The sequence below is a fragment of the Oncorhynchus mykiss genome, chromosome 6 (genome assembly GCF_013265735.2).
Source record: "Oncorhynchus mykiss isolate Arlee chromosome 6, USDA_OmykA_1.1, whole genome shotgun sequence".
In the NCBI taxonomy this organism is placed as follows: domain Eukaryota; kingdom Metazoa; phylum Chordata; class Actinopteri; order Salmoniformes; family Salmonidae; genus Oncorhynchus; species Oncorhynchus mykiss.
In genome coordinates this window covers 6,163,681-6,175,497 of record NC_048570.1, presented here as the reverse complement: position 1 = coordinate 6,175,497, position 11,817 = coordinate 6,163,681, and the positions used below count along the sequence as shown (strand labels likewise).

Sequence of the window (11,817 nt, the reverse complement as noted above, 5' to 3'; positions counted from 1 at the left end):
AGAGCAAATGCCCGCCCCCTCCGCCCAAACACAGTTCACAGCCCCCGATCCCTCAATCACTAGACATGCATGTACATCTATATTTGCTATACAATCCCCATGCTTACACATACATGCAAATTTATTGAATTTCAAAAGTTATTTCATTTCTATTGTTTTAGGAAATTTGAGAGAGAGACCTACTTGACGTCCCTCCTGCTGAGACAGGATCTCTGAAGCAATCTATACAAACATTTCAACTATTGTAAGAACTTGCTTACCTTGTTATAGTTGGGCGGCCACCCTTGTTTGCCAGATTGCCCAAAGAACCCGTCGTCAGCCAAGAACGTCCCAGTCCCTGTCACTCCTGGCCAAGCTCGCCAAGTTATGTCGTGGAAAATCGGTTCAAATATGACACTTGCAAGAACTTGTGAAATCAAATAGGCTTTTTTAATTAAAAAAAAACAAACAAAAAAAAAAAAAAAGTATAGCAAGCCGGAGTGGTCCGCGGAACACACACCTTCCCTGAGTCCCGGCTCCTGTATTGATACACATATAGCATATGGGTCCAACCCATATGCAAATAAACATACTTCCCCTACTCTTCTGCCACCATTATCTTTTTAGTTCAGGCTTCTTGCTTGTTCACGCCCAATAACGCCCATATCTGCTTTCAGTTAGATTATAATGGTGGCAGGACCCTTGCTTTGTCCTAAAAATAATATAAGTCCCTTTATTCTACAGGCCTATTCTTTGGCCCTGTATTTAGCTTATGGTTCTTTTGTATGTATGCTCTTATCTAGTGTCAGCCGACCATGTGTCTCCTCTTACTTTAGTGTATCCAGTTCCCCTAGGCGCCTGTGTGTCTCATTTACTCCCACATTAGCAAGCTAGCATAAGGGCCTTAGAGGGACGTCGCGATGGGGGGAAGTCTGTTTTTGCCTCCTCGTGCGGTGACGTCGACAGACCAGTCATAGAATTAGTAGGGTTCCAAGTAGCAGAGGGGTCCAAGTCCAATTGGCAAAATGAGTATAGTGGTCCAAGAAACTGGCCGGCGGATCAGTTAACAGTCCAATATGCTATAGATAGCTAGCAGGCCTGAGGGGCCTGAGGGGCCTGTTGGGATCCTCGGGCAGATTATGTCGGTATTCCAGTCATCAAGGATCGACGGGGTTCCGTGCCCAGCGGAAGGGTCCGGATATTGTAGCCGAGGAGTGGGCTTCATGAGTAGCCCAGGAGCCCTAGCCGGGAGATGAGTCTAGCATGGGCTAGCTTCAGGCTAGTTGGTGCTTGCTCCGGGACGAAAACTTTAGCCAGGATTAGTCAACCCGGGTTGCGTTTAGTAGTAGCAGTAGTAGTAGTAGTAGTAGTAGTAGTAGTAGTAGCAGTAGTAGTAGCAGTAGTGATAGTAGTAGTAGTAGTAGTAGCAGTAGTAGTAGTAGTAGTAGTAGTAGTAGTATAAGTGGTAGTAGTAGCAGTAGTAGTAGCAGTAGTGATAGTAGTAGTAGTAGTAGTAGTAGTGGTAGTAGTAGTAGTAGTAGTAGTAGTAGCAGTAGTAGTAGTAGCAGTAGTAGCGGTAGTAGTAGTAGAAGTAGTAGCAGTAGCAGTAGTAGTAGTAGTAGTAGTAGTAGTAGTATAAGTGGTAGTAGTAGCAGTAGTAGTAGCAGTAGTGATAGTAGTAGTAGTAGTAGTAGTAGTAGTAGTAGTAGCAGTAGTAGTAGTAGTAGTAGCAGTAGTAGCAGTAGTAGTAGTAGCAGTAGTAGCAGTAGTAGTAGCAGTAGTAGTAGTAGTAGTAGTAGTAGTAGTAGTAGTAGTAGTAGTAGTAGCAGTAGTAGCAGTAGTAGTAGTAGTAGCAGTAGTAGTAGTAGTAGTAGTAGTAGTAGTAGTGTTAGCAGTAATGGTAGCAGTGGTAGAAGTAGTAGTAGAAGTTGTGTGTCAGGTAAAGAGAGAGACCAGCTCAGTGTTGACAGCTCAGTGTTGACAGCTCAGTGTTGACAGCTCAGTGTTGACAGCTCAGTGTTGACAGCTCAGTGTTGACAGCTCAGTGTTGACAGCTCAGCACTGTACGGTAGAGAATCATCCAAGACAAACAATGTCCAAACACTGATGTCTTACAAAGTGAAATTTCTTTATTTCAACAATATCAGTCTCATGTGGTAACAGAGTTCCATTGGGAAAGATTCCCAGCATCAATATGAGACATCACCATGGTAACTGGAAGCTACATCCACATCACAGATTACTACCCACTGGGTAATGGGGTCAACAAACATATCATAATAAACACATGTATTACTCATCAATCCTTCACTGTGACCTCTGAACCCTGAACCAAATGATACGTGAGCAGAGCGTAGCCTGTCTGTCCACTAGCGAGAACTGTAGAGATACGTTTAAGGTTTCAACTTGAAACATAACATCAGAACAACAGCAGTATCCTGATGAACTTTGATTGATGAAGGTCAGCAAATAGAAAACAACAGTGTGACTGTGGTAAAATAATAACACTGCTATGTTTCTCTCACAGTGGAGGAAAATACAGTAGGGTTCTCTCTATCTGGTCTCCTCTCTAACCCCTACACAAAACAGTTGTCTCTATCTGGTCTCCTCTCTAACCCCAACACAAAACAGTTGTCTCTCTAACTAGTCTCCTCTCTAACCCCTACACAAAACAGTTGTCTCTCTAACTAGTCTCCTCTCTAACCCCTACACAAAAAGGTTGTCTCTCTAACTAGTCTCCTCTCTAACCCCTAGACAAAACAGTTGTCTCTCTAACTAGTCTCCTCTCTAACCCCTACACATAACAGTTGTCTCTGTAACTAGTCTCCTCTCTAACCCCTACACAAAACAGTTGTCTCTCTAACTAGTCTCCTCTCTAACCCCTACACATAACAGTTGTCTCTGTAACTAGTCTCCTCTCTAACACAAAACAGTTGTCTCTATCTGGTCTCCTCTCTAACACAAAACAGTTGTCTCTCTAACTAGTCTCATCTCTAACTCAAAACAGTTGTCTCTCTAACTAGTCTCATCTCTAACTCAAAACAGTTGTCTCTCTAACTAGTCTCCTCTCTAACCCCTACACAAAACAGTTGTCTCTATCTGGTCTCCTCTCTAACACAAAACAGTTGTCTCTGTAACTAGTCTCCTCTCTAACACAAAACAGTTGTCTCTATCTGGTCTCCTCTCTAACACAAAACAGTTGTCTCTCTAACTAGTCTCATCTCTAACTCAAAACAGTTGTCTCTCTAACTAGTCTCATCTCTAACTCAAAACAGTTGTCTCTCTAACTAGTCTCCTCTCTAACCCCTACACAAAACAGTTGTCTCTATCTGGTCTCCTCTCGAACACAAAACAGTTGTCTCTCTAACTAGTCTCCTCTCTAACACAAAACAGTTGTCTCTCTAACTAGTCTCCTCTCTAACACAAAACAGTTGTCTCTATCTGGTCTCCTCTCTAACACAAAACAGTTGTCTCTAACTAGTCTCCTCTCTAACACAAAACAGTTGTCTCTCTCTGGTCTCCTCTCTAACACAAAACAGTTGTCTCTCTCTGGTCTCCTCTCTAACACAAAACAGTTGTCTCTCTCTGGTCTCCTCTCTAACACAAAACAGTTGTCTCTCTCTGGTCTCCTCTCTAACACAAAACAGTTGTCTCTATCTGGTCTCCTCTCTAACACAAAACAGTTGTCTCTCTCTGGTCTCCTCTCGAACACAAAACAGTTGTCTCTCTAACTAGTCTCCTCTCTAACACAAAACAGTTGTCTCTCTCTGGTCTCCTCTCTAACTCAAAACAGTTGTCTCTCTCTAGTCTCCTCTCTAACACAAAACAGTTGTCTCTCTCTGGTCTCCTCTCTAACACAAAACAGTTGTCTCAACAGCAACAGAACAATAATCTAATGTATTACTCATCAAGTCACTGTAGACATACACTGTGTGTACAAAACATTAAGGACACTTGATCTTTCCAGGACATAGACTGACCAGGTGAATCCAGGTGATCAGCTATGATCCCTTGTTGATGTCACTTGTTAAATCCACTTCAATCAGTGTAGATGAAGGGGAGGAAGAAGGTTAAAGAAGGATATTGAGACATGGATTGTGTATGTGTGCCATTCAAAGGGTGAATGGGCAAGATGCAATATATACATGTCTTTGAACGGGGTCTGGTAACAGGTGCATGGAGCACTGGCTTGTGTAAAGAACTGCAACGCTGTTGGGATTCCTGTGTGTTTCAAGAATGGTCCACCACCCAAAGGACATCTGGACGACGTCTTTCCAATGAGAAAACACTCCACATTTTGATGTGTCAGACAAAGGTGTTTGTATTTCTTCCCCCAGTACTCCTCATCTTTCACCTGTCTCTCCAGTTCTGTTATTTGGGAGACACTGGGGAGTCTGGACTGCTGCTCTCTCCTCCCACTGCAACACAACACACAGCACTGATCAACACTCTGACTCTCTGGAGGATGTATAACAGTGTCTAATATAATATAATGTACATCCATAACTCACTAGATGGAGGATGTACAACAGTGTCTAATATAATATCATCTACATCCATAACTCACTAGATGGAGGATGTACAACAGTGTCTAATATAATATAATCTACATCCATAACTCACTAGATGGAGGATGTACAACAGTGTCTAATATAATATCATCTACACCCATAACTCACTAGATGGAGGATGTACAACAGTGTCTAATATAATATAATCTACATCCATAACTCACTAGATGGAGGATGTACAACAGTGTCTAATATAATATAATCTACATCCATAACTCACTAGATGGAGGATGTACAACAGTGTCTAATATAATATAATCTACATCCATAACTCACTAGATGGATGAGGTACAACAGTGTCTAATATAATATAATGTACACCCATAACTCACTAGATGGATGAGGTACAACAGTGTCTAATATAATATAATCTACATCCATAACTCACTAGATGGAGGAGGTAACTCCATGCTGTTTGTCCTCCTCAGTGGAAGTGTGGGGTCTGTATCTGAGGTCTCTCCTCCCACTGTAACAACATAGAGAACTGGTCAACATACTGACTCATCAGAGACACATTTAAAACATAGTATAAACAAACTACAAATACATTTCGTTCATTTTCATTTTCCTTCACCTGCTTCTCTCTCTCCTCTAGTAGGTTGTCTTTCTCTTCTACTTCCTGTCTCCTCTCTTTTAGTTCCTGTCTCCTCTCTTCTACTTCCTGTCTCCTCTCTTTCAGTTCATGATCTTTTCTCCTCCAGTTGTTTCATCATCTCTTTTTCCATCTTCAACTCTGAGAATAATTAACATATTTAATTGGTTGTTTGAATAAGTAATGTATTAATTAATTCAATAGTATGTCTATAAAGACATTATCATTTGATGGAGGTGGTACAATTATTAGTAATTATTTCCTCCAGTCAACAGTTATCTGAGCTGAACCAATCATCAACTGGTCTATTGACTATTTGATACAGTACAAATGAATTAGTCTGAAAAACTGAATGACATCACTCATGTTCCCTGATTCAATCCTCTCTCCTCCAGACTCTCTCATACTTACCAAGCTCACCAGCTGATGCCTCCCTCTTCAGCTTGTCCTCCTGGGTCTCACGTTGTAAATACTGTAATCCTGAGACTATGGTGTAAAACAGAGAGGTGAGTTCTGTGTGGTACATCACTATATACAGAACAAACAGGACCAATCAGATTTATCCTGTCACTCAAGCCTCCCTCATGTAGGGACTGTGGGCACCAATGAGATCTGGTTAACTTCATAAATAATGTTGTTTTGTTTTTGTCCTATCTCTGATCAAATGATTATTGTCATTGTTTGTGATAACCAGCATTGGGCTCTATGTCAGATACAGGATATTGTGTCAGGAGGCAGGGTTCTATGGAATATACATTCAGTAGAATGTGAAGAACATATGACATCATAATCCAAACTACCTTAAGAACATTTGGGGAGAGTTTTGATAAATGTAAAGAAACTGATTTAATTTGTAGCCTTGAAGAAGACACACTGCTGTTCACAAGACCTGTAGTTTTTATAGTATCAGATTAACACTCTGGTCTGTTCTTTGTCTTGTGTTATTGGTTGTCAATAAACAAAACAGACAAATAAGAAATGACTTACTTGGTGCTGATCATCCATTATCCAAGATGGAGTGTCATGAATAATGATCATGTAAAACAGAATGTATTAGTTATTATCATGACCTTCAAATCACCATCTGTCACATTATCCTCTCAAATACCATAGTGATGTGATGTACATCAGAGGGGTGTGACTGTTCATCACATTCATTACTAATGACAATCAAGGGACGTGACAGTAATGTTGGAATGGATCTAATGCTTCAGGACCAGCTCAAAGCTCAGAGTGATGGTAATATGCATTGTAACTAGATGATATTCAGAATGAATCTAGTCTATTCATCTGTAACTCCTACTATGAACTCCTACCTACATGAGAAAGTACAAGTGTTCTGTACAGGGAAAGAGACTGGTTGTTATTGTTGTTGTTTAGGTGTTTAGAAACATTACTGGAGTTCTAGAACACTTACCTTCTCTGACCAATAAACTCACTGCAGCCTCATCCTTCTGTTCTCCATGGATGACCTGACAGATGTAGAATCCTGTATCTGACCTCCTGAAGTCTCTCAGCCTCAGAGACACGTTGCCTCTCTTCAGCTCCTTTGTGATCAGACTCACTCTGCCCTCATAGCCACTCCTCTCTGTCACCTGGCCATTCTTATACAGGTAAATACACTCTGTCCCTTTAAACCAACTGATCGTCGTGGCAACAGCACTGGTGTCAGGTGAGAGGTGACAGGGGAGGGTGACCTCTTCACCAACTTTAACCTCCACATGGTCTTCTGAGGTGAGTTTAAACTGATCTGTTCAGAAAGAGAGAACATTTCATGTTTAATGACATCATCTGTGTCAGGAACACAAATCCTCTCAGTACATTTATAAACACATCTGAATTAATAACTACAACAGACATACAACAACCAGGACCATGTCAATTCTAAAATACAACCCCCACAATCCCAGACAGACAGATTCATTTGAAGGAAAGTCTATATGTCATAGAAGAATGTGATGCTACAATCTAGAATGATATTATCCCATTTGTTCCCACATCTTTCCCAGACATGCCACTATGCTAATCTTATGCCACTAGTAGACTAACATGTCATCCATTTTGATTATTTATTTATTTAAAAGTATGTTTTATTCTTGGTCACAGTTGTGACAGAGTGCTCTGTCTATAATAACATGAACAGATATTTACCCCTATTCCTCAACCTCAATATCTATATACCTCAGCCCACTTACCCACACACCTAAACTCAATGACCCACACACCCCAGCCCTGTTACCCCCGTGCCCTAACACCCACATGCCAATACCCTCAAATGTATACTATCAAGTACAGATACAGGCATATCTAAAATAAATTATAAAATTAGAATAAATGAGAGGCTCTGTATTTTCCCATTAGTCAGACATGTTTGTCAGGAAGCTGAGCACTTAAGAGCATTGGACCAGTAACCGAAACGTTGCTGGGTTGAATCCCTGAGGAAACTAGGAAAACATGTGTTGATGTGCCCTTGAGCAAGGCACTTAATCATAATTGCTCTGGATACACATTTTATTTATTTAACGAGGCAAGTCAGTTCAGAACAAATTCTTATTTACAATGACAGCCTACCCCAGACAACACTGGACCAATTGTGCTCTGCCCTATGCGACTCCCAATCATGTGATACAGCCTGGAATTGAACCAGAGTCTGTAGAGACGCCTCTCACACTGAGACACAGCACCATAGACAGCTGCGCCACTCAGGAGAACAACTTATTTGTTGATATGTACAACTTTAACTTCTCTAGAGCCAGTAAAGTACAAAAGGTTGATTTTCTTCCATATTGTGTCAGACTGGATTAAATGGGTTCTATAATAAAGAGATGTTTGGAGGGAGAGGTCACTGTGGAGCAGTAGAGCTGTTTCTCACAGACACAAACTCAGCTACAACTCCTCATGTTACAAACACATTTCATCCAGACACACATTTACACATAAAGACAAATAAAACTACAAACACATTTCATTTTCAATAGTTGGTTTAGTTCTGTTCTCCCAGATACATGAAAGAAAAGTTAATCATTAATTATAGCATGGTGACTTACTATGAACTCTGGACTCTGCCATTTTAACTGCAATAAAACGAGAAAACATTCATATTTACATCATTACCTTTCATCAAATTCTCTCTTTTGCTCAATCACACAGATACAAACATCACTTCCTCGTTCTCCAGTCCTCATTGTTTTAAAACAGGACTGTTGTGTCTAGTTTGGAAAGTGAAATATACTGAGATCTCCTCTTACCTTTACTGGTCTTCACGTCCTCCACTTCACACTCAAAATAGTTGATTTAAGTCTATAACCACTCTAATAGTCACTATATGTGCATTTCTACACGTTTTTACAAAACAATCTACACCTCAGTCCTATACTGAGACTTTCACTTTCACATTTGCTCAGGCACTTGGAGTAAACTCCTCCCCCCCAGCCTCTCTGGTTATTAGAAAACCCAGCCACAAAGTCTAAATTGTCTACAGGTCTATCATAAAATGTAATGAAAACAAAAATTTGCATTTCTGATCTTAATTTAGGTTTAAGGTTCGGCATAAGGTTAGCAGTGTGTAGAATAAGGTTCAAATCAGAAGACCGATCCAGCCAGCAGATGGTAGTGATGATCTTTAATTATAGTCATATTATCCTGAGCTGTAAAGATTTAACAGTGTCTATCAATATTAGCTTCTCTTATCTCTTTGGACACATTCACATGAGTAAATTAGTGAAATTGCTTCCATGACAAACAGTCTCAATGCTTTTCCATCCCCTCCTAACAAAATAAATGTAGCTGACTGGTGGTCATTTACTGTCTGAGAAGAGAGTATCATTACCACCTGCTGGTCAATGTTGGGAACTGCGGTGAATTTACAAATCAGAAAGTCAGACATACCACTGTCGAGTAAAGGCTGATTATGGGTTATGTTGTGCAGGTGTAACAGTATAACTTTAGACCGTCCCCTCGCCTATACCCGGGCGCGAACCCTCTGCACACATCAACAACAGTCACCCACAAAGCATCGTTACCCATCGCTCCACAAAAGCCACGGCCCTTGAAGAGCAAGGGGAACCACTACTTCAAGGTCTCAGAGCAAGTGACGTCACCGATTGAAACGCTATTTAGCGCGCACCGCTAACTAAGCTAGCCGTTTCACATCCGTTACACAGCGGACAGGCCTGGAGGTAAGGGCTGTAAGTATGGGAGGCTGAATTAAGGCGTCTGCATGCTTCCCAGCCAAAACAATTCTGAACAGTTCTTCCATATTTATGATGATTGTAGGGGCTTCCTTCCTCTTGACCAGAACCACTTCCAAAGCCTGAAGTGGGGTTGTTTCAGACGCATACAGTCCACATTCCAAGTTCCCAAACGGCCAAAACATTCAATGAGATCCAGGGATATGGTGCAACAAAAAGGTTTATTCTTATTATATCTCACAAAAAAACATATTCTCCAATCAACTTAAAGCATAGATTACTTCACGTGAAAAATACATAATATGACCTGTTTGTTGTCTGGTTAAAAGACTATACCACTCCTGTGTCTAGCTAGGACTCCCCCTCCCCCGAAGGCCCAACTTCCTGTCTTTATCCTGTCGCTAACACACTGACCACAGTACAATGAATGGTCAAGAGGAGGAGCTAAAACCTAAGGTACACTTATAACAAAGGAATATATCGCAATGAGGTCAATTTAAATCATCAAGGTACCTGATATTTCATCATATACATTCATATTTCATATATTTACACACCTTTACATGGAGCTCTGTATGTTCTGTCTTTTATAGAAATATGTCCACATCGGCTCTAACATACCGGCCCATAATTGTTAACAGCACTGAAAACATTACAGTTACTTAATATTTAAAAAATAGAGCCAATTCACAAAACATTCTATACCAGAGCACTATTACGGTTCATAGCTACACTACCGTTCAAAGTTTGGGGTAACTTAGAAATGTCCTTGTTTTTGAAAGAAAAGCATTTTTTTTGTCCATTCAAATAACATCAAATTGATCAGAAATACAGTGTAGACATTGTTAATGTTGTAAATGACTATTGTAGCTGGAAACGGCTGATTTTTAATGGAATATCTACATAGGTGTACAGAGTGTTATGGGGAGTGAATGAGGACCCAAAAGCGAACTAACTTAAACAGAGCTTCTTTAATAACAAAACGTAGGTAGGCTCAGATAGACCGGCAGATTCCGACAGGACAGGACAAGGTTACAGCAAACATGACGATAGTCTGGCTCAGGCATGAAACACAAACAAACAAGAATCCGACAAGGACAGGAGCAGAAACAGAGGGAGATATAGGGACCTAATCAGAGGGAAAAAGGGAACAGGTGGGGAACGGGGTGAATGGGTAGTTAGGAGGAGACAGGGAACAGCTGGGGGAAAGAAGGGGAGAAAAGGTAACCTGACACGACCAGCAGAGGGAGACAGGGTGAAGGGAAAGGACAGAGACAAGACAACATGACAGTACCCCCCCACTCACCGAGCGCCTCCTGGCGCACTCGAGGAGGAAACCTGGCGGCAACGGAGGAAATCCTCGATCAGCGCACGGTCCAGCACGTCCCGAGAGGGAACCCAACTCCTCTCCTCAGGACCGTACCCCTCCCAATCGACAAGGTACTGGTGACCACGGCCCCGAGGACGCATGTCCAAAATCCTGCGGACCCTGTAGATGGGTGCGCCCTCGACAAGGATGGGGGGGGGGGGGGGGAAGACGAGCGGGGGCGCGAAGAACGGGTTTAATGCAGGAGACGTGGAAGACCGGGTGGACGCGACGAAGGTATCGCGGAAGAAGAAGTCGAACTGCGACAGGATTAATGACCCGAGAAATACGGAACGGACCAATGAACCGCGGGGTCAACTTGCGAGAAGCCGTCTTAAGGGGAAGGTTCTGAGTGGAGAGCCAAACTCTCTGACCGCGACAATATCTAGGACTCTTAGTTCTACGCTTATTAGCAGCCCTCACAGTCTGCGTCCTATAACGGCAAAGTGCAGACCTGACCCTCTTCCAGGTGCGCTCGCAACGTTGGACAAAAGCCTGAGCGGAGGGGACGCTGGACTCGGCGAACTGAGATGAGAACAGCGGAGGCTGGTACCCGAGGCTACTCTGAAAAGGAGATAGCCCGGTCGCAGACGAAGGAAGCGAGTTGTGGGCGTATTCTGCCCAGGGGAGCTGTTCTGACCAAGACGCAGGGTTGCGAAAAGAAAGACTGCGTAAGATGCGACCAATAGTCTGATTGGCCCGTTCTGCTTGACCGTTAGACTGGGGGTGAAAGCCGGAAGAGAGACTGACGGAAGCCCCAATCAAACGGCAAAACTCCCTCCAAAATTGAGACGTGAATTGCGGACCTCTGTCCGAAACGACGTCTGACGGAAGGCCATGAATTCTGAAAACATTCTCGATGATGATTTGTGCCGTCTCTTTAGCAGAAGGAAGCTTAGCAAGGGGAATGAAATGGGCCGCCTTAGAGAACCTATCGACAACCGTAAGAATAACAGTCTTCCCCGCTGACGAAGGCAGTCCGGTGACAAAATCTAAGGCGATGTGAGACCACGGTCGAGAGGGAATAGGAAGCGGCCTGAGACGGCCGGCAGGAGGAGAGTTACCGGACTTAGTCTGCGCGCAGACCGAACAAGCAGCCACGAAACGACGCGTGTCATG

At 42.4% G+C, this 11,817-nt stretch overlaps 1 protein-coding gene across 1 annotated transcript; it reads right to left on the bottom strand.

Moving 5' to 3' along the window:
• Positions 1 to 2,086: 2,086 nt before the first annotated feature.
• Positions 2,087 to 8,555, bottom strand: LOC118964813 (myelin-oligodendrocyte glycoprotein-like). Its single transcript, XM_036979262.1, has 7 exons — positions 8,391 to 8,555; positions 8,190 to 8,216; positions 6,560 to 6,892; positions 6,130 to 6,135; positions 5,554 to 5,628; positions 4,939 to 5,016; positions 2,087 to 4,397 (listed from the first exon to the last, which is right to left on the bottom strand). Exons 2-7 carry the CDS (start codon positions 8,209 to 8,211, stop codon positions 4,351 to 4,353), a joined length of 561 nt encoding a protein of 186 aa, XP_036835157.1. The 5' UTR covers positions 8,212 to 8,216; positions 8,391 to 8,555; the 3' UTR covers positions 2,087 to 4,350.
• Positions 8,556 to 11,817: the final 3,262 nt, after the last annotated feature.